Genomic DNA, 26587 nt, shown 5'->3' on the forward strand with positions numbered 1-26587 from the left:
GGTCGTTATTTCAGATTTCTTTCTCTGTGACTGAAGTAATTGATCATCTTCAGCATGAAAGTTCATGATGTTAGCTGACTTGATTTGCTTTTTTCTTATTAGAATTGTAACAGCCCAAAACCTTGCTGACAGTCACTCAATTTTATCACAGCATTAATTATTATTTATTTATTTTATCTCAGTTATTTCTTGCGTCCCGAGACATGACGTTAAACTGCGCTCCTCTTTCCTTAGCACTTTTGGAGCTCAAAAGTGCCCTACTTCTTTTCTATCATTGTGTCTGCCTCCTCTTTTCCTAAGTCTGCCTTCATTGATCATCACACTGTCTCCTTAACTTTAAATTCTCACTACGTCCTAGACCAGTCCGTTTGCCGTGGACTGCGACGGGTAAGGGGGGATAAAGAGATCCTGGTGTTTGAGTGGTGGCTATCTGAGGATAAACCACAACAACACAATACTTTGGCTCCAAGTTCCCCTAGACCTGAGACCCAGATGGCCCGCTCTGGGTCAACCGGCTGGTCATGCCGAGCTACCAGCATAGGTCGTCGACCTATGCTGGAGGGCGGTGGCTGGAGGGTCAATCAGGGAGCTGCTGTATTGGACACATGTCCGATGTAGCAGCTGACTGAGTATAGCACCTGTGTAGCCCTGGCGGGCTCATTCTGGACATCCGAATGGCCCGTCCCCTTGTTGGACTCGATGGCGGGTGGGGAGCACAGGTGCCGAATTAACCAAAATATATATGGACCAAAAAACACACACAAAACTACTTGCCCCAGACCTATGTCTGGGCAAGAAACGACGAATTGACGATAAAAAAGAGGAGGTCGCAAAAAGCTGTGCCACCTGGCCATCATTTCTGGTGGTTAGATGCACAGAGGAGGGAAAAAGCCTGACCAAGTTGAGCCCTTTTATTATCTATAAGGGACTCAAGTCAGTAGTGGGAGAGCCCAAGAGTGTGTCTAAGCTACACAAAACAATGGAACTCCTTGTAGAAGTAGACAGCAAGACACACTCTGATGGGCTTTTAAGATGCAGAAGACTCTGTGATCTCCAAGTGGAAGTCATGCCACACAAGAGTCTGAACACCAGCAGAGGTGTAATCAGCTCTAGGGACCTACTGGAATGTTCCGAGAAGGAAATAGTGGAGGGCATTGAAGGAGTCACCCATGCCCGGCGCATTACCAGGCGCAGGGAGGGTGAGGAGGTCAAAACCGCCACTATTATCCTCACATTCGGAACTAGGACACCGCCAGAGTATGTGAAGGCAGGATACCTACGAGTTCCAGTGAGGCCCTACATACCTAACCCCATGAGGTGCTTCAAGTGCCAGGGTTATGGACACGGCGCGGCAGTCTGTAAGAGGAACACTGTGTGTGCCAGATGTGCTGGAGAGGGTCATGAGGACAAGGGCTGCACAGCCCAGTTCAAATGCCCAAACTGTCAAGCTGGCCACTCAGCCTACTCCAAGGACTGCCCTGTGTGGAAACAGGAGGTTGCCGTGCAGGAGTACAAGGCAAGAAACGGATGTACCTTTAGCCAGGCGAAATCGGCTGTACTGGCCCTACCCAAGGGCCAATTCGGCTTGACAAAGACCTACGCCCAGGCTGTTGCTAAGAAAGGAAGATCCATAGCCACACAGACGGACACATTGACCCCACCACCCCCTCCTCCTCCCCCAACTCAGAAGAAAACACCGCCAAAGAACACACCTCTGAAGAAACAAGAAAGCCCTGTTGTCATGCTAAAGAACAGGTTCTCTGTGCTCGCTGATGAGAGCATGGAGACTGAGCAGCATGTCAAAACCAATACTCCGGGAGAACCCGGAGACATCATGTCTGACACAGGTTCTCCTCAGAGAACCCAGCCAGACACCCCAACCTCTACTGAGTTAGAGGTTGACCAACTCCCTAAGGGGAGAAATCAAAGCGGAGAGGATGCCCGAGGTGAGAGAGGAGGAAATAACCTCCGCTCTAACCAGAGGGATCTCCCCTCTCCAGAGAGAAAGACTTCCCCCAAAAGGGGGTTGTCCTCCTCTCCATCCAAACCCAAGAATAAAAATACCAAGGTCACTGGAATAAAGGGAAACCCCCCCCGGGGGCCTCCCAAGGCCAAATAGCTCCAAGTAGGTCATCTAGAATAAGCCATGGATTCCAGAATTGTACAGTGGAATTGTAGAGGCCTCAAGGCCAATTACGAGGAAATGCAGCTACTGATGGACTCTGAGACTCCTGTAGCTGTCTGCTTACAGGAAACATTTCTAAAAGATTGCATCAGCTTCCGAAGCTACCGTGCTTACACCAAGAATGTTGAGGATGCAGAGAGAGCATCAGGTGGAGTCTGTATCCTTGTGAAGGATAGCATCCCCCATGAGAGGGTAGAACTACAGACCACACTACAGGCCGTAGCAGCTAGGATAACCCTTCACAAGGTTATCACTTGCTGCAGCCTGTATCTACCACCAGGCGCTCCATTAAACCGAACAGACATGGAGGACCTATTGAAACAACTCCCCCGGCCTTATTTAATCCTTGGGGATTTCAATGCCCATAACACCATGTGGGGATCCAACAATACCGACACAAGAGGTCGTATGCTGGAGGATATCTTCCTCCAACATGATTTATGCATACTTAATGATGCATCACCGACCTACTTGCACCCAGGAACTGGATCATTCACATGCATTGACCTCACCGTATGCGTCCCCGGACTTCTGGACGATTTTAAATGGTCAGTTAGCAATGATCTACGGGGAAGTGATCACTTCCCAATCATCATTACTAACAATCTCCCTTCATTGGGACGACCTCAGCGGTGGAAACTGAATAAGGCCGATTGGGAACAATTCCAAAAAAGATGCTCTGAGGATATCACAGAAAATATCCTCCATGAACAGAACCCAGCTGATACCTTTGCTAGCAAGCTACTAAGTATAGCCAGGAAAGTTGTACCCCTAACCTCTGCAAATCCAAAACGGCCTAGCAAACCATGGTTTGATACAGCTTGCAAAAGTGCTATTGGTGATAGGAAAAAACGACTGGCTGCATTTATAAAGAATCCTTCCCAGGAAAACCTAAAGCTATTCAGGATAGCTAGAGCAAAGGCTAGACAAACCATACGGTCAGCCAAAAGGAATTCCTGGAGAAGTTTTGTCGGCAGTCTGGATGCCAAAACTTCTGCTAGAGCGGTTTGGAAGGCAGTAAGGCGAATCAAAGGGAAAGAATCAAATGCAATAGGGCATTTGAAAAATCAAGGACGAACTGTCACGTCCCCCAGAGAAATAGCTGACTGCCTTGCATCCTCAATAGCAGAAAAACCATCCACTGCACACTACACGCCAGAGTTCCAAAAAGTCAAAACCAGGGAGGAAAGACACCCCATTGATTTCAGGTCAGAGAACAATGAAGACTACAACAAACCGTTCTCGCTTGAAGAACTGAGGGAATCGCTGGACAAGTCACATGACACAGCGCCTGGAGAAGACGAAATCCATTACCAGTTCCTCAAGCACCTTCCCGAACCCTCATTGGCAGTCCTGCTAGGGGTCTATAACTGTGTGTGGCAAACAGGCGCTTTCCCAAACAGCTGGAGAAAAGCCACAGTTATACCGATACCTAAACCGGGAAGAGACGGCTCTGACCCAGCTAACTATCGACCAATAGCACTAACAAGCTGCATCTGCAAAACCATGGAAAGAATGATTAACAGTAGGCTGGTCTGGTACCTGGAAAGGAATAAAGTGATCTCAAACTACCAGTGCGGATTCCGGCAGGGGCGGACAACAACTGACCACCTGGTAAGGCTGGAAGCTTATATTAGAAATGCATTACTCAGAAGAGAACATCTAGTAGCTGTATTCTTCGATATAGAAAAGGCCTATGACACAACCTGGAAACATGGCATTCTACGTGACCTGGCGCTTATGGGGCTTAAGGGACACCTCCCCCGTTTTGTGGAGGAATTCCTGAAAGATCGAAAATTTCAGGTTCGAGTGGGCAACTCCGCTTCTGACACTCATGACCAGGAAATGGGTGTACCCCAGGGCAGCATTCTGTCAGTCACCCTGTTCAACATTAAAATAAATAGCATCATAAATGCGCTGTCCCCTGGCATAGAGTGCTCTTTGTATGTTGATGACTTTGTCATTCTTACTTATGGGAAAAACATGAACACCTTAGAAAGGAAATTACAGTTATGTTTAAACAAAATTCAGGGTTGGGCAAACTATAATGGTTTCAAATTCTCAGACTCCAAAACAGTTAGTATGCATTTTTGTAATCTAAGGGGACTCCACCCAGACCCTGAACTATTTATACACAAAAAGAAGATCCCTGTCGTGAAAACTACAAAATTTTTAGGCCTCACCTTAGATTCCAAATTTAATTTTCTCCCCCACATTAAGGAACTTAAGAAGAAATGCCAAAAGTCATTAAACATACTAAGAGTACTCAGCCATACGGACTGGGGAGCTGACAGAGATACCTTGCTGCTGCTCTATCGGAGTCTAATTCGATCCAAGCTAGACTACGGATCCATAATATATGGAGCAGCAAGGAAGTCGTACCTAAAAATACTGGAACCAATACAAAATGCTGCCCTGCGTCTCTGTCTCGGCGCGTTTCGTACATCACCTATCCCAAGTCTCCATGTGGAGGCTGGAGAACTCCCCATGGATATAAGAATGAAAAAGCTTGCAATGCAGTATATAGTCAAGCTAAAATCCAACCCCACGAACCCTGCTTTTGACTCCATATTTAACCCCACAGAGGTAGAATTATACAATCGAAGGCCTAACGTCATACAGCCGCTGGGCCTTCGAATGAGAGAACCCATCCAAAATTTAACCCCACCCATTGACCAAATCTCTAAAATAGAAACCCCTCAGAATCCTCCTTGGCTAATGAATAAACCCAAATTAAATTTATCCCTCCTTAATTTCAAAAAAGAAAATACAGACCCAAGCATACTACAAGTCCACTTTAGGGAACTGCAGGAGAGCTACGGAGATTGTGGCACCATCTACACAGACGGATCCAAAATGGAGGGAAAGGTCGCGTGTGCCTGCTCCTTTCGGAACAAAACAATCTCCCGTAGACTCCCCGATGGCTGCTCCATCTTTACGGCCGAATTGCACGCAATATTGCTTGCACTTATGGCCGTAAAAGCATCAGAAAGGAGGAAATTTATAATCTGCTCCGACTCCAAATCTGCATTGCAAGCTTTGGGGCGGATGAAGACTGACATCCCATTGGTACATAAGAGCCTGAAGCTGTTGGACCTAATAACAGCCGACCGTAGGGATGTCACCTTCATCTGGGTCCCCTCCCATGTTGGCATTGAGGGAAACGAAGCCGCAGACAGAGAAGCAAAGAGAGCCCTAAATCATGCGGTGTCAGGAACCCAAATCCCCTACTCGGACCTGAGACAAAGTATTGCCTCTGCCACCTATCGAGAGTGGCAGAACCGATGGGAGGCTGAGACTCACAGTAAACTCAGGCAGATTGTGGCGGATGTCAGGTGGCGGCCCACATCTAAGGGTCTGACAAGGCGTGGTAGCACAACCATGTCCAGACTTAGGATTGGCCACACCTACATCACGCACTCTTTTGTACTGAAGAGAGAGGAGCCCCCACTTTGCGAGTACTGTGACTCTCGCCTCACCGTGGAACATATCCTCGTTGATTGCCCCAGATACCAGGATGTCAGGGCGAAACATTTTAGAGCCACTAATCTAAAAACACTATTTAATAATGTCGACCCTGGGAAGGTACTGGGCTTTATTCGGGAAGTGGGGCTATCTACGAAGATGTGATTTCTGAATTTGTGAACATACACTATTTACATTAGATTTTTACCAAATATTTAAATTTTTACTACCTTTACTATTTTAACTGTGAATAGACCTTAATTTTAATTATATTACTGTATAGAATCTGGCCCTTGCTGTTTAGAGAGAGAGTAGTCCTTAAGGGACTGCAGGCACGACATGGCCTAAATTGTGCCGATGTGCCTCAAATCAACAAATCAAATCAAATCTCAGTTATTTCTTACTCTTAGGCCCGATTTCACCACCAAACCCCACCTTTTCCTCTTCTCGCTAGACTGAATCCACCACATTTGCGACACCGTGGCCATGACTTTTCGCTTATCTCCCCTTGACCTGGAGAAAGATAAACAGTCTTAGCACAGGCGTTGGTCATTGGCTCTAGGTGTCTGACGTTCATGGTCAACACTGTAAAAAGGTTAAATGGTGTAATTGAAGAATGCGAAAGTCGTGGAATGCTGGGTTCATGCTTCCTGGAGTACTCTTGACACGTGACAAACATATATACCACAAATTGACTTAAGTCCGTTTCAACAGACAAATACAAAGTATATTTGACAACAATAATAATAATACTGCACTTCTTGTTAGTGCTACAAGTCAAGAAAATCCTATCCGCATAACAGCGTTATCAAAAATATCCAATATGTTAAAGTCTCCAGAGTATATTACATATCACGTCCGCATCTCAGCGGGTAACACTGTACAGAATAATCCAGAATAATAATACATGTCTCGAAAAGAACACTGGCATCAACTGCCTAAAAGATACTTCTTAACTTTAAATACTGCTCGACTTTTCTAAGTCGCTACTGTCCGTCCCGGCCCAAAATATACTACTTGACCACCCGGTCCAAAGGATACCACTTTACTGACTTGACTGAACTCAAAGTCAACTTTATTCATTCTACTTCCTGTTTTCTACATCAGGAATTCCACGTGTCTTTTAAACGTCTTAACATGATGTGAACATTAAATCAGGCAATGTCAACTGAGACTGTGACAGACACCACCTGGGCAAACCTACCCATCCCGCACTTCCAGACATACTTCATTCTTATCTCCTACCCTACCCACGTCTCTCTTTGATCAAGGAGATAATCCATGTCAACACGCCTCTTGACATCTCTAGGTGCGACTCCATTCTCGAGTTAGATTCAGCCACATGGGAGATAATCTTTAGTCTCTCATCCCTCCCTTTTCAGCCCATCTCTTCCGGACCTTTATAAGCTAAACCAAGGCGGAATAGACACACTTTGTCATTTTCTCCATCTCGCTGACAGTCGAGTCTGGACTATATCGTTCACTCTTACTTCTAGAGGAGTACCTGGTGGTAAACCAAACTTAATCACGTTTCAAATTAATTAGTTTGTGTGTTATTCTTGTTGGATAATATTATTTGGATTTAGCTTATTTCATTCATGTTTAATGTCTGCATTGTGTATTTCTAACTTACGTGAGTAGAAAACAATTATTTCATGTGTACATATTTAATTGCATGAACTTATGTCATCTCTATATTGCGTCAATTGATCATTGACACAACCTTGTATATATATGTGTACATCTTATTTTATTTCCTTTATCTTGGCTGATCATCTTGATGATTTTACTAACGCACTGACACTGCACTAAGAAAAGAGTTGGAAATTATCTACCCTTATTTATTTTACTTAGGCAAGAGTTGTGCCCCTTGAATGGACACTCTCTACATTTATGTTCACTCCATTGTTCATGGCTGTCGGCCGCATGTAAACAATGGCATCACGGTCGCTGACCATTAACCATTCATCCCCTCTTTCCGCTTATGTTCAATTGAGATTATTGTCTCCCTTCCTTTGTACGTTTTATATTGCTACTATCAGCCATCTATTTTACCAATTCCATTTGTCATCATCTCACCTATTAGACACTACGTTCCTGAGACTACGTGTCTATACTAGACCCTCGCCTACTCATCGCAACTTATTGGACCTATCCTGTTGACAACGCTGCCTATGGTAGATCAGCTCTGCCTGTAGCACACTTTGTGCCCACGGTAGCCGTCCACCTGCTCTACTGTGCCCACAACACACCACAGGACTTTGGATTGAGACTCCACAAGTACTGAGTCACCTGCAACCTCTACCCGCTAGAGCACAACCTCCACACAGGAGCATAGCCAGCTATTGCGTCGTTAGGACAATTAGATAAGTTCATAGGACAAAAGTGACATATACTCTCTCATAAAAAGCGTAGAATGATGTTTTAATATTACTAAGAGATAGATGCAAACCCCATTTTATTCTGCCATGTATATTTTATGTAAATAAATTACCATTCATTCATTAAAGTTTTTGTAACTTTCTCCATTGTTTGATTTGTTGAGTGCCTGCTTCCAATATATCTCAGATGGCCCAGTGTGTTGCAAACTCAAAATAATCATCCCCTAGACACCAAACAAGCCACTCACACATGCAATACTTGAGGGCCGTCACAAGAATATTAGAATGTTATCAGTGGTTATCAGTGGTTATCAGTTGTTTTATAGGTTTCTCCATTACAATAGCTATAATAGTACCAGTTATTTATGGAGAATCAACCCGAATAACAGCAGTTTAACATTGACGTAGACGTCCATCACCCAAATTTACAGATTCAAATTAATTCTGGAACTGTTCTTGTAATACAAGTTCTATAGTAACAATTAAATTTGATTCCCCAGTATCTCTTTGGCACATTGTTTCAATGTTATTGACCAAGGCTGGATAAAATAGTAATTGTCCTTTGTTACTGAGTATTGCTCCAAGTGAGTGTTCTCTTTCTATTGTACATCTTTCTATTCTGGGTATTAGGAGATACACATCTTCTGGATTGATAAATATTTGATCTTGATGAGTAATGTCAATTGCTGTGTTGAGGCCTTTGATTTTTTGATAATGGCCTTGTGGATTATTTCTGTAAAACCAATCTTTTGCTTGATGGTTGGTTTTGTTGCATTGCCAACAAGCACTGAAGTATTATTAATTTTAGAATATCTCTGTTGTGGTGGAAAACATTTGTATTTAAAACATTTTTTTTTAAGCATCCACCTAACTTGTGTGTAATTGATTTTAACCATTGTGGTACAGGCATGTAACAGAGGCGGATATTCAAAGCATTGAGAAAAGACTTTTGCAGACCTTAGACAGGATTATTGTGAAGAAAAAAAAGTAAATATTATTTCGTATTTTTTAAATGTTTAACTTTGTGTTGTAGTTTACTATCCTACTTTATTATTTTGTATTCCTTTATTGACATTTATTACCTTTTTTTAAAATACATTTTTAGAGAAATTATTTTAGCTTAAAATAGTTGGTCAATCAATCTTTTCTCTAATCTGTTTTTTTTTTAAATATATGGCTCCTTTTATCTCGAAAAGCAATGGATGCGCCCAGATGAGTCACTGGTTTTAGTTTCGTCTTGAGACGGGGAAGAATCTGGTGTGGCTTTTCAAGCCAATTCTAGAGTGGCAGACTTTGCCACAATTTGTGTTTGTGTATGCATCTGATTCTTTTTTTTTACCTCTTGATTAAGGCTGCTTCGTTTCTTTTGCTCTCAGCGAGTATTGTCCCAGCACGCACAGTCTGTCTCCATGCTGTCCGGTCTTTGGCTATTTCTTCCCATATACTTTCATTGATGTCTGTGGCTCTCATGTCTTGCTTGCAGACATCTCTGTAGGCTAGTCTTGGGCAGCCCTTGGGTCTGACTCCTTCCTCAAGCTCAGCATATAAGATATCTTTCGGGATTCTACTATCTGGCATGCGGGTGACATGTCCGAGCCAACATAGTCTTCTTTGTGTCAGGAGAGCACACATGCTGTTCATGTTGGCCAATCTCAAAACTTCCTGATTGGAGACATGGTCACTCCAAGAGATGCACATTATGTGTCTCAGGCAGCGGAAGTGGAAACTATTCAATCTGTGCTCTTGGTACATGTATGTTGACAGGCTTTCACTCCCATAAAGAAGAGTGCTCAAAACACAGGCATTGTAGACTAGGATTTTGGTTGCTGTGGTCTATTTGGCATTTTTCCAGACTCACTTGAAGAGTTTGCCAATGCTGTAGTAGCTTTTCCTATTTTTTTTGTCAGCTTGATGTCTAAATCTAGGTTACTGGCAAGTGCTGATCCCAAGTAGGTAAATTCCTGCACCATTGTAAATGAGTGGTTCCCAAAATGTATCCCAGGTATTTCTGCAAGGTCTTGTGCCAGGATTTCAGTTATAGAGAGACTTATTGTAAGGCTAAACTCTTAACAAGCGGCTGCCAAGGCATTCACTAGCTTCTGTAGACCTTGTGAATGAGATATGAGTACTGCGTCATCGGCAAACAGCAGCTCCCTAATCAAGATACGTCTTTTCGTTTTGGCTTTAAGGCGTACCAGGTCTATTTATCTTAGTTACTATTAGCTCTAAGATGCATCATTTCTGAAATCTAATGGACTGCTTTCCTCATCAATGTTGTGTACCTCCCCTCCCCTTCAGCTAGGTCATCAAAAATTTCCATTTGGTCAACAACACTGGTCAAAATATCAGTCCAAGAAGTTGTAGGTTCATTGACACTAGGGGTAGAACTAGATCCCTCTCAGAATCAAACTGGATCAAAGTTAAGATCTACTGCTAGATTCTCATGATCAATGTCTATCAATGTCATGTTATTATCAGATGTATTTGGTACCTTTGTTAATTAAGGGAGTCTAAAAATTGAAAGGTCATTGCTGAAAAGGTCCAACACTGCAAAGGAAAAACACAAAAATTCTCATCCAAGCATAGAAACTAAAGTTAAAGTGAAAGTAAGAATAACATCAGTTTTTGTTTGTTTAATTTTTTCAGTAACATTTTAATTTCTCCTTTTTAAAAAATCCCAGCCAGCTCTATATAACCCCATGCTTTGTGACTTAGCGCCCTTGGGTATATTATTAGCCAGGGAAAGTAGGCGCAATAGTAGCCATTGGGTTAACAAATAATAAATATGCTTTGAGAATATATAGGATTATTTGTAATGAGAAGAGTTTATGTGTTGTTAGAAGAATTTTATTTTATGTTACTTTATCTGTACATCTCTATAGAACTTCAAAAAAATTCTACTTTCATAAACTCATTCAATTTATTCCAGTCTTATACCACATCTTGCCATCTGTTTTCATCTTTTCTATTTCTTCTCCAAACATGGAATTTCTTTTGTAGCTTTTTATTTGCTTTCAGAATCTTATATACTATACTATGCATATGAATTACTACCTGCTAGGTAAATATGTAGTTTGTATTTCAAGAATAGCTTTATCTCAGAGAGATAGTTTGAGACAAGCCAGTTTGTCTTCACCAGCTAAAGGTATATGGGGCCTTCTCAAGAGTGCAGCCACCAGTGTTAGTCCTTATACAGAAAGTATCCTTTGGATTTTGAAAAATTTTCTGTTGATTCATCTAATTAAAGAGGTTGAAAAAAAAATGATAATATTGAGTTTAATAAGTTGTTATTTATATAAATAGTTTCATACCTTTATTTTAATAATAAATAGCATAAACGGAATGTGGTAATTAATTATAATTTTATAAAAGTGTTTTATCACTTGCATCATGATCCATTGTGAAAAGTACTTAGACATCATTTTATCCCTCAGGGTTGTAATTAGTACCATAGCTATTTTTTTCTGCTTGCTCTGTTACAACTGTTTTAGGTTGCATGCAAGAGTTTTGTTATATAAGTCATGAACTTTGAATGCATATCATTGGCAATATTTGTTACATTAATACTTCTGGTCAACATGCAAATAGTAATAATCTTAATTTCAGTTTGTTTTAGTCTTTTCATGTCTTCTTAAGTTAATGGAAAGCTAATCAGAGGTTGCATTTTCTATTTCTTCTGTACAAGATCTAATAGCATTAGCATCTTGTATCAAAATATTTCTGTTAATATATCTTAGCGCTGTGTTAGAGTTTTCAATTCAAGAGTTAGTTTTCAATACAAGGATTCAATAGTAACTTTGGATTGACCGAATACAATACTTCAATAGTTTAGGATACAGGGTTACTTACCATCATAAGTTGATTTTAATTTTGTCAATCCTTATTCATTTTCTAATTAGATCAGCTTTTTTTAACTCTTCTAATTTTTTAAAAAGCTAGAAAATAGCAAAAATATTTTATTAGAATTGTACTGAGCCAAACATAGGTGGCAGCCACACAGATCTACTTACAACTCAACATATGGTTGTGCATGTATAGAAACAATGCAGTAGAGCAAGGAAATCCCTTTTAAGAAATCGACATAATCTAACATAAGCAATTCCAATCCTAGATGTGATTTTTACAAGGTTTGTATCAACTTTGTTTGTCTGCCTGGTAAAAAGTGTTAACACTTTATTTTTCCAACACAAATTCCCGGATCAAGCCGAAACTTCACACAATTATTCATTGACAGACAAGACATGAATCAATGTTTTAAAAAAGTAGCCAATTAAACAATTAGTTACAGGTAATTTGTTATTTTGTTTAATGGGAAACAAATACCAATACTTAAGTATTCACAGATGTGGATAAATTTGTTGGGTTTAGTCTCCTTAAATAATTGTTAATGCTAATCTTCAATATCAAGTTGGTACTTTAAACAATTATTTATTTTACCTAATAAAAATGAATTAATAAACAAAAATACTCAATTAGACAGTTAATTATTGGTAATTAATTATTTTGTTTGGTATTGAATAAGGGAAATTACTTGTACATTATTAGTATAGATAGTTTAAGGATGGAGTTCTCCCCCTTGAGTAAGGTGACCAGACGTCCCAACTTTATAGAGTCTGTCACGCTTACTATAAAATGTCAGGGTGGGATGGTTTATGCCCTGCTTTCATAAAAAGTCGATTAATGTTACGCTTTTATTTTAAAATCTTTCTTAATCTTTTAACTAATAACTTTAAAGTTACCACCTTTTGGCGTTTTCTTCTTGGTCATTATTTCATCTTCACTGCTTAGCAGGCTCCTGTGTTAAAGGAATGGGTAGTGCTTTTACTTTGCAGCATCCTGCCTTCTTCTCAGAAATTGCATCAGCATGTTTTCTTTTGACTTTTTGCATGTTGTCGTTCTGCATGTTTCTCGCTGATTCTGTTAATTCCTGCATAAAGTATTCCTTGGTTTGGCTTTCTGTTCAAGTCGATGACAGGGTGATGGATGTTGTACACAAAACATCAAACTTACAGAGTACCTGTTTATAAAGAGGTCAAGAAAAATCAACAACTACAATGGAGAATGATGCTAGAAATGTTGATGACAGTTTTCTGTTGCGCTTATGGATAAAACTAAACATCTAAATGCTGATCATAATTTTCATTTAGTAGCTCCCATTAAGCCTTTATTAGGGTAGCCTAGTTTTACAACATTTAAATATTAATCAGTTTGCAGTGGCTAAAAGTATTTATTGTACAGTTTTTCATGCTTTTGAAGTATTGCGTATTTGTTCAGAAATGCAAGAAAAAAGCATGAAAACTTGAAAAGGTTTCTCCTCAATGAAGTACACATTGATGATGTGAGTTGTTTACAAAAAATGATGCAGTAGCAACAATCATAAACTTATACGAAAATTATGCAGAGTATGGGATATTTCAGAGACAGAATCAGCTTATTCAACAAGTTAGTGCTTTCAGAAGGATTGCACAGAAAGATGTTATATCTTGGAAAACGTTTCAGAAAGCTTGCAATTATTTAAATTATTATGTGGGTGTGTACATTGTATGTAAATTGTGTGCTGGACCACCGCTACCTATTGTGCAATGTGTGCATGGCACGCAGGCGGTCGAATGTAAGGGGTGCCAAATCATTATTACAAGATTCCTTTTTTTTTAATTTTTGGTTTTAATAATTAAAAAAAAATTACTTAAAAATTGTATTTCCATCCTAATGATTCCATTATCCTTTGAAAACTTTAGGGGACGGGGGAAGACAATATTCGTACAATACAAAGTTATTTTGAAAACTCTAAAAAGAAAAAAGTGGCACGCGAGGGATTCCCACGTTTTTTTCTATAATCGTTGACTCTCCCCTGGACTTGAATTTTTGCGGGTTGTTTGTAATATTCTTTTTGAGTCGAATAGCCCGCCCTGTAAATAGATCTAGTAATTAGAAAGTCACTCGAAATGGCTGTTAGTTGAGAGTAGCATATTTTGAGCCGATTATAGAGTGTAGATATAAATCTATATTAAAGCGATTGATTGGTAATTATGCATTGAGGATGATGAAATTAGCGTGATGCAAATGTGAAATGGCAGACAATCTTGAAACACGAAAGAGTAAAGATGTTGTTTTGTAGTGAGCTAGATTCGTTTAAATATCAGTTTATCTCAAGTTAAATTTGTAAATATTGTAATAACAGTTATATATATTGAGTTTATGTTCACATAAGAAGTTTATTCAAGTTATTTAAAGTTTATTTGGTAAAAATATAAAACGCCTTTATTGGTTCAATTGTACTAGCTGTTTGTAGCTAACAACCAACTAACAACAAGGAGAGGGGGCGGAGAAAAAAAATGTTTTATTTTCAGTGTAATTTATCTGAATATTAGTAAGGTTAAAAGTACAAAAATAAAAATATCTGAAGTTGGAGACGTCGTTTTATCTTCTTATTCTTGTTAAATGTAGACCGCTTTTTGCGAGGCGTATGCAACAATATGGGTCAAATGGTTTTGTGATTCTTCTGGATTTTTTTGTCTCAGAATAGTAGAATTTCTTCTGTCTATTGTACTTTATTATAGTGACAACTTTTATTAAAAAAAATAACGCCAGCGACAGAAACATAACATTGAGAATATTTTTAAAAAGATCACGCCCATTATAGGCATATGTGCGCAATATGTAGGCATAGCGAGAATGTCCCTCGCATAATACTATTGGCCAGGCTTGCCTCTTTATTATTAAATTTGATATGGCCCTCGACTTTTTTTATTATATCTTCTTACTTAGAGAAAAAGGCCAGAATACGCTAGCGCCAAGTCCTGCCCGGAATCATCATTTAAAAAAAAAATTGAGGCTTTATCTTGTTTCTTATTTGCCATTGAGGGTTATTGAAAAATTAAATGAACTGAATTACTAACTTCAGAGCTTACAATTAAAATATACTTCCAGGTTTAATTATTTCAAACAAACCTTTTCTTTTTCCAGCAAGAAAGTGAATGCTTTTGGGTTGAGCAATTTATTTATTTTGATACAAAAAATAATAAATGTTAAAATGGCTGAAACTAACTAATAGGACTAATTGATGATTTTACAAAAGGCTTAGATAATAATGTGCAAATAGATGCTATCTTATTAGATTTTTCTAAGGCATTTGAACTAGTTCACCGCCATAGCTTGCTTAAAAAATTAAAATATTTTGGCATTGCTGGTTCATTGTATCAATTGATTCAGGATTTTCTGATAGAGAGAGAACAAACTGTAATAATAAATGACTCTAAATAAACACCAATAACAGTAAACTCAGTTGTACCTCAAGGAACAGTCTTAGGTCCACTACTATTTCTAATTTACATAAATGATTTACCAAATTGCATTAGTTCAGGAACAAAAGTCAAATTATTGGCAGATAATTGCATAATATATAGAACAATAAAAAATCAACATGAATATGAGATATGGGTATCAAATTGGAGCATGTCATTCCACCCAGAAAAATGTTAATTATTAAGAGTAACAAAAAAAGCTACAACATATAAATACCTTATTCATGGTAAACCAGTAACATAGACTAAAATCTCAAAATAATTAGGGATCCCCATATTGATGAAATTATTAAAAATTCAAACAAAGCATTAGGGTTTATTAAAAGAAATTTCTACAAATCAAATAAGAATATAAAACTGAAGTGTTACTTGACCTTGGCTATGCCAATAATACATTATGCATCCTTTGTTTTGATGAAATTATTAAAAATTCAAACAAAGCATTAAGGTTTATTAAAATCTACAAATCAAATAAGAATATAAAACTGAAGTGTTACTTGACCTTGGCTATGCCAATAATACATTATGCATCCTCCGTTTGGGACCCCTCAACTCAAGAAAACATTAAGAAACTGGAACAGACACAAAATAGAGCAGTGAGATTCATAACAAATGAATATTCACATTGGATTAGAGTAACACCTTTAGTAAAATCACTAAATTTAGAAAAGATAGAAGACTTAAAAGCTAATAAAACACTGAACCATAATCTTTAAATACAAAAACAAATAAAATACTCAGAGAGACAAAAAGATAAAGGCACATTACTTGTTCCATTTGTAAAAACTCCTCCTCCCCTAGTGCTATTAGAGCATGGTATGGGTTGCCTGAGTCAGCCAGAAAAACCAATGACTTGGCAGTATTTAAGTCATTAACATGCATGACAAGATTGACCTAGCAACATGTGTAGGATGTAATCATCTTCTTTTTTGAAGTAATGTCTGTATTTTATTAGAGAAGAAAGGTACAAGGCTCCATTGGATGCCTTGGTTGTGGAATTGAAAGAAAGTTCTGAGTTTTTGATGTCATCAAATAATCATTGTGCTGTTACCATTTGATAATGGAACCATATCTGGTCTGCAGATATTCTGTCTTTGACTCAGTTATGTTCACAATTAATTCTTTTATTTACTTTTTCAATACAGCTCATTGGCAAAGGTTCACATTTGTGTACAAACTGAGGGAATCAACACTAATAGAGAGCAATTAGAATATTTATTATGTTTTTAATTTCCAGTTAAAATTTCATTAGAAATGTCTCTGCTGCTATGGGTTGGACATAGTAAATGGTTGAAGAGACCTTTGTTGAAATTTGTTTCTGTCAGTTTGAAAAAAATGAAATAGTCCACTTATACAAAGATGACAGTTACCATTGATCACATTGTGCACATTTGTCTTAACTTGAACTAGATCTGGGACCTGTTAAACTAGAAACACAGGCATTAGAAGAATTAAGTCGCCAGTTATTCTTAGAAACAGCTGATCTTCATGATGCAATGGTAAGCTGAACAATCATCTTTATATTTGAAGTAGTGAGTCAAAGCTCAATCCAAGCATTATTTTATTTGTGAAATTGTGTCTTGTATTTCTAGAACTATCATCTTGGTTGTCTAACTATAACTAGAAAATATCTTTTTAAAACTGCATTTTTTCACACCTGAGATTTTTCAAATGCCAATATGACCATTAAAAGCCATTTCATAGCTTTTTAATTTTATTGTATCTAGAATTGGAAAGTGCTAAAATTAAAATTACATTTAAACTTTATAAACTATTTCATAGTTTGCCTTAATTAAAGTCTTACAAAATTGAACACTCTTTTTGTATGGTTAATCACTAAAATTTTAATCAGATGTTATTTTTTTGTATATATTTTAAACCTGCATAGATGGTATTTTATCTTTTCCTTACTTTGTTTTTAAAACACAGGATAGAATAGAGTATTCCAAGACATTTAAAGGTCGTTACTTCAATGTGATGGGTCATTTTTTCTCTTTGTATTGTGTCTATAAAATCTTCATGGTAGGTATTTGAATTGATTCTTTTTTTTTCATTATTATTAATTTAATTATTTAATTTAATATTCATTTACTAGTCAACCTGCAGCATAGCATACATTGCTATTTAGTGATGGGTGAACACTTCCTGAAAGACACATTTGTCCAAATGGGATGGGTTTGGGCAAACAACTGTGAGTGAATGAAAAGGAACTCTGGAGAGAGCAACATACAATTGTCCATATGTGAAGCGGTGGCCATGGTTAGGAAACGAAGGGGAATACAAAGGGGTAAAATCAAAACAAAGCTTTAAAAAAAACATGCAACTATTTTAATGACACCAGATATTGGTGTGTGTAACAAAATACACACATAAATGTAGTCAAATATATAGAATGTATAAAGAGAAAGATTACTTGTTCCCCCCCCACCCTTTTTTTTTCCTGAGCCATGCTCTCTGTTGCCTCGATAGTTACATGGGGTAACTCTAGTCTGACTTGCAGAAATAAAAGTTATCTTTCTATGACTTATTGTGGTGTCAGGCATGGTTGGGCCATAAAGAGAATTATATATATATAATATATTATTTATTCCCTAGAAACAAAATAATTCTCAGATTTTTAAACAATTTTTTTTTTAAAAGAATTATGAAACTATTTTTTGATAAAAAATAAAATTAAACTAAACAACTAATGCATTATTGAGATTATATATATATTATAGGTAAGCTATTTTCAAAAGCGTAAAATGCCAATCATTGCATAATAACTGGAAAATGCTGCTATTTTATTTTCAGAAAGTTTGTCAATAGATTATATTGAACTTATTTCTTTTTGAATGCTCAATACTTTAAATATACTATATGTTACATGTTTTAAATACTATTTTCATATCCATATACTTTTTTTTTCTCCTAGGCTACTATCAACATTATTTTTGACAGAGTTGGTAAAGTGGATCCAGTAACTAAAGGAATCGAAATCGCTGTCAAATATTTTGGTTTTGAATTTGATGTAATTCTTTTTTTTTCTCTCTAATACTCTAGATTAAATAGAACCAAATTAACTAGCTACCCATCCAGCTTTGCAACATCTTATCTAGAATATCTTACTACTTATTAACATAAATTGTACAATTTCTTAAAAAAATTACAAACATAATTTTTATTTTGTAAATGTTTTATAATTCTGTTCTCCTCTCAGGGCATAGTGTCTCGTCTTCCAAATCTGGGATCCTGGGTTTGAATCTCTGTGAAGACTTATTTTGAATTAAAGAATTTTTAAGGCGCCCCTGAGTCCACACAACTCTAATGGAGTTGAGGAAAGTAAAGGCGATAGGTCGTTGTGCTGGCCACATGACACCCTGATCATTAATTGTTAGCCAAAGAAACATCATTATAATATCAGTGCAAAATGCCACTTACTGACTGGTTTATTGATCACAAAATCTCTTAAACTCTTGTACAGATTCGCATGAAATTTTGTACACAGGTGCTCACTAAGAATGGTTTTTGACAAAATCGCAACCTTGGGAACACTATTCATGAAAAACAGCAAGCTTTCTATCAAACTTTTAAAATTTTATTTTTGGCATTTCCCCAAAAGGCCACAGTCTTCATGTAATATTTTTTTTTTACATTTCACAAATTCTGTTTTTTTTAAAGGACTGTATTCTATTTTTTCCCCCCCAAGTGAAATTTTTTTTTTTCTAAGTCTACTTACTTATTACATATTTTTTAACCCTGTGAGGAGAACATCAAATATCTGTGAGGGCCTATTCAAAATATCAGTATGTGTAGGGGAGGACTTTTTGTTCAAAAGGCTGGGGCAGAAAAACAACAGAGAGTTTATTAAATATTTTGATATTGAAGTGAGAAGCCAAGGAAAGTCAAATATTCTAAGGTCAAATATTTGTTGTGGGGGTGGGAGTGAGAAAATTGATACTAGAATTTATGTGTGGGGGGGGGGGGGGGGGGGGGGCTCCCAAAAGTAAGCCTTTCCAAGTCTAAATCTATGTGGGTGAGCATTACAATGCTCAGGATGCAAAAAAAAAAAGGGGGAAGTGTTCCAGAGAAAGAGAGGAGGGAGAGAGAAGGAAAGAGAGAATGAGTAGGCTTTTCCAATGCAAGTAAAAGTCTAAATGGGAGAGCATTACGATGCATTAAAGGGAAGGTTTCTTTAGAAAGAGAGGAGAGGGAGGGAAGAAGAGAGAGAATGTTCCAATTCAACATAACAGAAGCAAGAATTCATTTGCTAAAAAGTATGTTAGAGAGACGTGTTAAAGAAGTGCAAAATATTTTTTAAAAAAAGAGTGGAGGTTCGAGCCTGAACAATATAGAGCCTTGGAACAAATTAATGGGTGTAGTCATGTGAAACACAGGACACATCCTTAATCTTTGATATCAAGGACATTGCCATTATTCAGTTAAATGAGTATTTAACAGAACCTTAATAGCTATTACACAATGCTATATAAAATAGAGCATTAAGAAGCTAGGAATTTACATTGATATTTTCATTTTGTAGTTTCAAGCCAAAATATTTAGTTAAATATCTAACAGGCTTATTCAATAATTTTTTTTTTTTTGTTATTAAAATTTGTGAAATATTTTTGACCCGAAAACAGTCCAAATGTGAAAAACACTAGCTTCTTTTAAGTCCTACATGTTTTCTATATAAAATTTTAATTCCAAGAAGGTCAGGAAACTTTACCCAAAACTATTATTAGGCATTACCTCATGATAAAAAAGAGATTTTTCATCACTAATGTTTCAAAAAAGTGCCAACATTTGTTTTGTTTTGTTTTACATGTCTTGGGTATTCCTTCACAGTATAATATTACATCCCAGCCCAAACCTTCTGCAGAATGGTGTGAATGGCAGAATGGTGTGGGATGGCCGTGGGCAAGGCTGGAAGCCAGAACCATTAAGATAAAGAGTCCAGAAAACATAACAGCCTTACATTTGATTTCTAATTAATCTTATACTGAAAAAAATAATTAAACATTTTGTCAATATTAAATTACATTTTTTTTTAAAAACATTATGGTTTTGTAAAATGTTAGAAACATGTTTGTAACTTTTCTAATCCTAGATAAAATTCTGGTCTCAACAAATTTCATTTCTACTTGTTGGTGTGATTATTGTCACTTCAATCAGAGGTTTTCTCATCACATTGACAAGGGTAAGGCTTTTCTTTTTAATCAAAGATTTTCTGTCTTTCTGTGCTGTTTCTGTCTTCTTCTCAGTCACTCAAATATAGTACTTTAGATATTATATTAATTAAATTCATAACGGATTTTGTGGTGTAGGCTAGTCCATTAAGTACTTTTAATAAAACCTCTAGAAGTGTCTGCCAATATCAAAGGTGTAATCTATGATTACAATCCTACAGATCCATTGCTAGCAGCCATCATAGACTACTGAGGAACTGTGGACAACTTTTAGTCTAATGAGTGATTGCTCTGCTCTATCCAATCTTAACTTTTAAAAATACTATGGACAGGCTGAAAACCCTTTCATTTTTGTACATTTTTTAAAAAGTACCCTTTTTCAGACCTTGTGATCTATGGGGCAGATGATATTTCTTTGGCCAATGGTTAATTAGCAGGGTGTCTTGTGGCCAGCACAATGACCGACAGCCTTTACTTTCCCCAACTAAACTCAGGTGGACTCAGGGGCATCCTTAAAATACTGAAGTTAAAAATCCCAATCCACCAAGATTTGAACCATTGTGAACATTGCTAAGAATCTAATACCAATGACATCTGAGTTGAGACATTTAATTTTGTTTTGAGTCCAGTAGGATGATTCTAAATTCATTGCTGATATAGAGATTTAATAATGATTGTCTCTTATATCTGTCCATTACCTTTTATCATAGAGGTGCTGTGATAGTTCGCATAACCAAATCTCTCCATTTTTTCCTGTCAGCAGCTTTTCTTAGTAGAATATCAAGAGAGAGACTGGTCTATTCTTTTACATTGTCCAGCTGTCTTTTCTTTGGATGACCCATATCTTTGTGCTCCCTCCACTGTACCTTGAAGAATGACTTTTCAAAGTGAGTCATATCTTATAATTAGACCAAACCAGCTCAGCTCCTCTTACAGTGTTGAGGAGTTCCTCCATTTTGCCAGTCAGAATGTTGACTTGTTACAGTACAAATTCATTTGTCTTCTTTTCCTGGTATCTGTTCCTCAGCATTTTTCTGTATCATTTACTCTCAAAGGCTTGAATTCTTCTTTCAGCCTCAGCATTCAGTGTCCAACTTTCACAACCATATAGGAATACAGAGACCACTAGAGATAAATACAGCTTTCATTTTCCGGTACTCTCCATATTTTCTACAAACTGCTTATGGCATCAGATGCCAAGTTTAAACATGTTTTTATCTCTTATCGATCCTCCATCTCTTGTTATATTAGACCCTAGGTATTTAAATGAGTCAACTTCTTCTAATGTTTGGCCATTCTACTGTAAGCAACATCTTGTACTATCTCCACCACAAACTAGTATTTTTTTTCTGCACTGATTTCCATGCCAACTAGCTGCAGCATCCAAATTAGATGTAAGATCTTGTACCTGGCCTGCATTTTCTCCAATGAGGTCTATATCTTTTTGCAAACATAAGATAGGAAATAGGCGCTCATATATGGTCATGATAGGAGTAAATCTTTCTAGGGTTTTCATTATAATATTATCCAGAAATATGTTAAAAGTGTTGGAGAGAGAATGCATCTTTGCAGCACTTCTATGGATGTCCTAAAACTGTCTCCAGTTTGGATGTGTTCAGAAATACTGAGCTATTTGTATTTTTGATCTAGGGTTTTGATAACAGCAATAATATTTGTATCTATGTTGAACTCTCTCATCACTTACCCTCATGCCAAACCCAATCAAAAGCATTATTATTTAGGTCTATGAAGTTGTGTACCAATTTCTCTTGGTGTTGAAGGCATTTTTCATGTTTTTGATGTTAAATTTTTGTTCAACAGTGCATCTTGTTGCTCTGAAGTCTGCCAGGTCTTTGGAAAGAACCTCCTCAACTTTTCTGTTATTCTTAGCATTATCTTTTTTGGATGACTTATTGTTCTATAGTTTTGATATTGTCTCAAGTTTCGTTTCTTGACAGTGGAAGATAATAAGATTGAGTCCATTCTTTTGGCCATATTTTTTTGTCTCATATTTTCAGGCACATTATCCTAAAACATTTAGTTATAATACTAGCTCCAGCTGGAATAACCTGCCCAGTGTGCAGCTGAACATTCCAGGCTCTAATAGTTCTCACCAGCCGCACAAGTAGGCTCAAAATTCTAATGCAAACCCTCATCCCTCTGGATGACAAAAGTGGTCATCATCAAACCACAATGGTTGAACTATAAAAGTTGGGATTGTGTTCAATTTTATTTAAATTAATTGATATAATAATATACATTGAAAATTTAGTTCTCTTTTATATATTATTATTATGACACTCATAAAAATATCTTTCTTTTTCTTTTTCAGTTTTTTTATGCTATAGCTAGCAGTAAATCATCTAATGTTATTGTTCTTTGCTTGGCCCAGATTATGGTAAGTTTCTTAAATGTTAAAAAACAAAGTTAGTAAAAAATGTGGCACAATATTCTGTTTTTTCTTCCCCTGTAAAAAAAAAAAGACAAAATGTCATATGTAATGCTTATTTTCTTTTTATGAATTATTGTAAATGCTTAGTGACAAGATGAGACATACTTGCCTTTACAAAAATGCATACAAATATATATTGACATGTATACTACTACTACTTAAGTAGGTCCTTCCGCGCTGTTTGGAAGACAAGCCGGCAAGCTCTCTCCACAGAGATCTGTCATAGGTGATTTCCACAACTTCTTCTAAGCTGGTGCCCACAGATTTTAGGTCTTTGAAGAAAGTGTCATTGGTTTGCCTAGATAAGCCATAGTTTCTGGAAGGCTGCTCCTGCTTTCCCTATGTCATATGCATCTTCATTGTTTCATTGCTGCCTAAATAGGTGAACTGTTTTATATGATCAATCTCTGTATGCTCAATGTTGTACTTATTGATCTTTAGCCTATACACATAATTTTGATTTGGTTAAGATTTATCTGGAGGCTGATTTTTAGTGCAACTCTATTGAGGCTTTCGTCATCTTTTGTATACATCTGATTTTATTCCTGAGTAATGCTATATTGTCTGTGAAGTCCAGGTCCGTCAGTTGGTTTGGTTCATACCATGGGATACTAATGCCTGGATTTGTTCAAGACATAAATGATGGCTAGCAGAAAGAGAAATGGGAATGAATCAAAGCTTGCTGCCACTACAGCACAGTCATTGGAGATTCTAGTTGAAATTGTACCAATTGTGTAGTTTGTTTATCTCTTGCTTTTATCTTTCCTTTTTACTTTCACATTGTGTGTTCAGTAATTCTAGACATTGAATTATTTCAATTAGTTTTTCTCTACTTTCCCATTGTGTGTTCAGTAATTCTAGACATTGAATTATTTCATGAAGTTTTTTTCTCCTAATAAACTTTAAAAAAGGATTTTCTTTTTTAGGAACATAAAATATTTGCTGTGTAGATCAAGTTCAAAACCTTTTGAATTTTGATTTCAAAGTATTGGGTTAACAAAACTCTTTGTAATTATAAATTCTAGTCATCTTTTGTTTTCAAGGTGACCATCTATTCTACATCATAACTTTCTTTAACAACAATAACACTGCTAAATGCACATTTACACAAGTGCTAAAATAAACAAAAAATAAGATAGGAATTATCACAAATTACTGAATTATTTTTTGTCAAAGCATATGATGTTGAATTACTCAGACCTTTTGAAAATATTTTACTGCCTGAGGTTAGGGAGTCATTTATTGATTTTCTCTGGACTTAGATAAAATAAAAAATGTGTGTACCCACAGACATCATTAGGCACTACTTACTTCATCATGCCTTCTCTATCTTTCTTCTTTGAAAGAAATACTGTGAAACCAAGTTTCTTTCATTTTCAGGGTATGTATTTTGTCTCCTGCGTTTTATTAATGAGAATGAATATGCCTCAAGAATATAGGTTAGTAAAATTTTATTTTATCTCATAGTAACAACAAAGTTACTGATTCTTATTGTTTCAAAAATTATCATTCCTTATAAAGTCTAACAGTTTAGGTTGTTTATTGTTCTTCCTTTTATATATTGATATCCTAAACACTTTTGTTATGTAATTTTGTTCACAATCAATAGACATATTTAACGTTTGATTCATCTTAAATTGTTAATGTAACATTAAGGGTTTCCCTCTTTTGCTTAGGAGTTAGACACCAATTTTTAAAACCAGAAATTGGATTTATTGAGGATGCTTGTACAATGTATACACTTTGTTGTTTGTGCCCAAACAATGTATACATTTAAGTCATCTGCTCTTTAGTAATAAAGCCAGTATACAAATGTAAAATAATGTATTTGATTTGACTTGAGCATTTTGCTCTGCACTTGCTGATCCTATCTCCATTAGGTCCTCATTTGTCTAGTACACAGAGATGGGAGCCCACAGATCATGCTTTGGGGATATGGAAGATTCCTTATAAACACAAAAATAATAATCTTTAAAAAGTTAGGGTTAGGGTTAATTTCTGTGTTTTGTTTGATGATTACAGATTGATAATTACAGAAGTTCTTGGAGACTTACAATTCAACTTTTATCACAGATGGTTTGATGTTATATTTCTTGTCAGTGCTTTGTCCAGTATTGGATTTCTGTACATAGCTCACAACCAGTCAGCAGAGAAAAGTTTGCAGAGATGAAATGCAAGAATATAGGTCATGTTGGTTTGGGTAAATCAACTAACAAGTTAACAAGTGTTCAGGATCTTTATATATAGAGATACATTTGTGGATAGTAAATCTTGCTCTAAATTATCTTTTAATCATTGTACTACTACTCTTATATCTGCATGTAGAAATTGTTTAATAACTCTGGGCCAATTGTTTGTTTTTTTAACAATGAGTTTATCCTTATTTCCACTGGTACTGTACTACAAACTTTGCTTTGCAGACACTCTGTAAGTTTGCAGCTGCCAGTGTATACTATTTAAATGTGTACATTTTATGATCCTCATAAATTGTTTTATTATTGAGTACATTTCCTCAATTTAAATAAAAGCCTTTGTGTTGTCATTTTAAGAATTTCTTCTTTTGTAAGTAAAAACTATAAGAAACAATTTTTTTCCCCATAAAAACAAATTTGATCTAATAATTTTAAAAGTTATATATAAAAATAAAATTGTTACTAATGTCATATTGAACAATGAAATGAAGACTTGGTTATCTCAAAGATGTCAGAGGTTCAAATTATATATATACTGCTGCTGCTTGTCTCTTGTCTTGTTGTGTTTCTTAACCTGGCTCGCTAGGGGTTTCACTTATAGGAACAAATATTACTTGATTCTTAAATCTTCAATTCTTAAATATCACAAGTAAGAACAATTATACTTCAATACACATCAACTCCAACTCTCCAAGAATATAACTGATATTTTAATATCCAATATAGCTCAAATAATGCACAATAAATATTACTAAATAAACACCAGTCCAGGAAGCGACTATCCAACCTTCCTGGACCGGGAGCAAGACCTTACTGACCTAACACACTCTCTCGCACATTCAACAAAGACTTAATCACTCAATTCACAACACGTGCAACACTTTGCATTCATAACAAGGGGATATAACAATCATACCAAAATATCAAACTAACATTCCTTCTCGCCATACCTCCCCCTGACAAAAGACTTTCTCAAGTTTTTAGCTGTCAATAAAATATATGTGTTTTTCTTGTGGATATATATCCTCTTCGAATCTAATAGAAGAGTGCCTCCATCTTGCCAAACTGTAGACTTTTTGTGCAATGGCTTTTTTGTTATGTCTTGGTCTGTCATCAAAGTCTGATGATTGTTAGCCTGTCATCTAGTGTCCAGTTTAGCAATCATTTAACAGAGCAACTGTCATATGTGCACATACAATTTTAGTTTGATGCTGAATAATAATATTAAGGCTTTCGAGTCTGAAGATTAGTAAGTAGTAAGGAATGCGGTGATTACTGCGTTGCCTCCAGCCTGCGCTGAGTATTTTTATAGTGATAATTGGCTCGCACAGACCCATACCACTCATTAAACTAAATGCAATTAAATTGTATCATGATGGAAGGTGCAATAAGCTTTTTTCAGAAGGTGCTTGCTACTGGTACTTTGAAACAATACAAGCT

At 36.6% G+C, this 26587-nt stretch overlaps 1 protein-coding gene across 2 annotated transcripts in view; it reads left to right on the forward strand.

Moving 5' to 3' along the window:
• LOC106072785 (Golgi pH regulator-like) overlaps positions 1-25497 on the forward strand; it is a 37316-nt gene extending 11819 nt beyond the window's left edge. For both annotated transcript variants that reach the window (XM_056010929.1, XM_056010928.1), the window contains exons 8-16: positions 8938-9018; positions 11118-11230; positions 16746-16834; positions 17265-17357; positions 18250-18345; positions 20425-20514; positions 22836-22901; positions 24336-24394; positions 24978-25497. In XM_056010929.1, the coding sequence (XP_055866904.1) occupies positions 8938-9018; positions 11118-11230; positions 16746-16834; positions 17265-17357; positions 18250-18345; positions 20425-20514; positions 22836-22901; positions 24336-24394; positions 24978-25125 (835 nt within the window). In that variant the 3' untranslated portion in view covers positions 25126-25497. The remainder of the gene's footprint in view (positions 1-8937; positions 9019-11117; positions 11231-16745; positions 16835-17264; positions 17358-18249; positions 18346-20424; positions 20515-22835; positions 22902-24335; positions 24395-24977) is intronic.
• Positions 25498-26587: the final 1090 nt, after the last annotated feature.

The sequence above is a fragment of the Biomphalaria glabrata genome, chromosome 14, assembly GCF_947242115.1.
Source record: "Biomphalaria glabrata chromosome 14, xgBioGlab47.1, whole genome shotgun sequence".
NCBI classification, from domain to species: domain Eukaryota; kingdom Metazoa; phylum Mollusca; class Gastropoda; family Planorbidae; genus Biomphalaria; species Biomphalaria glabrata.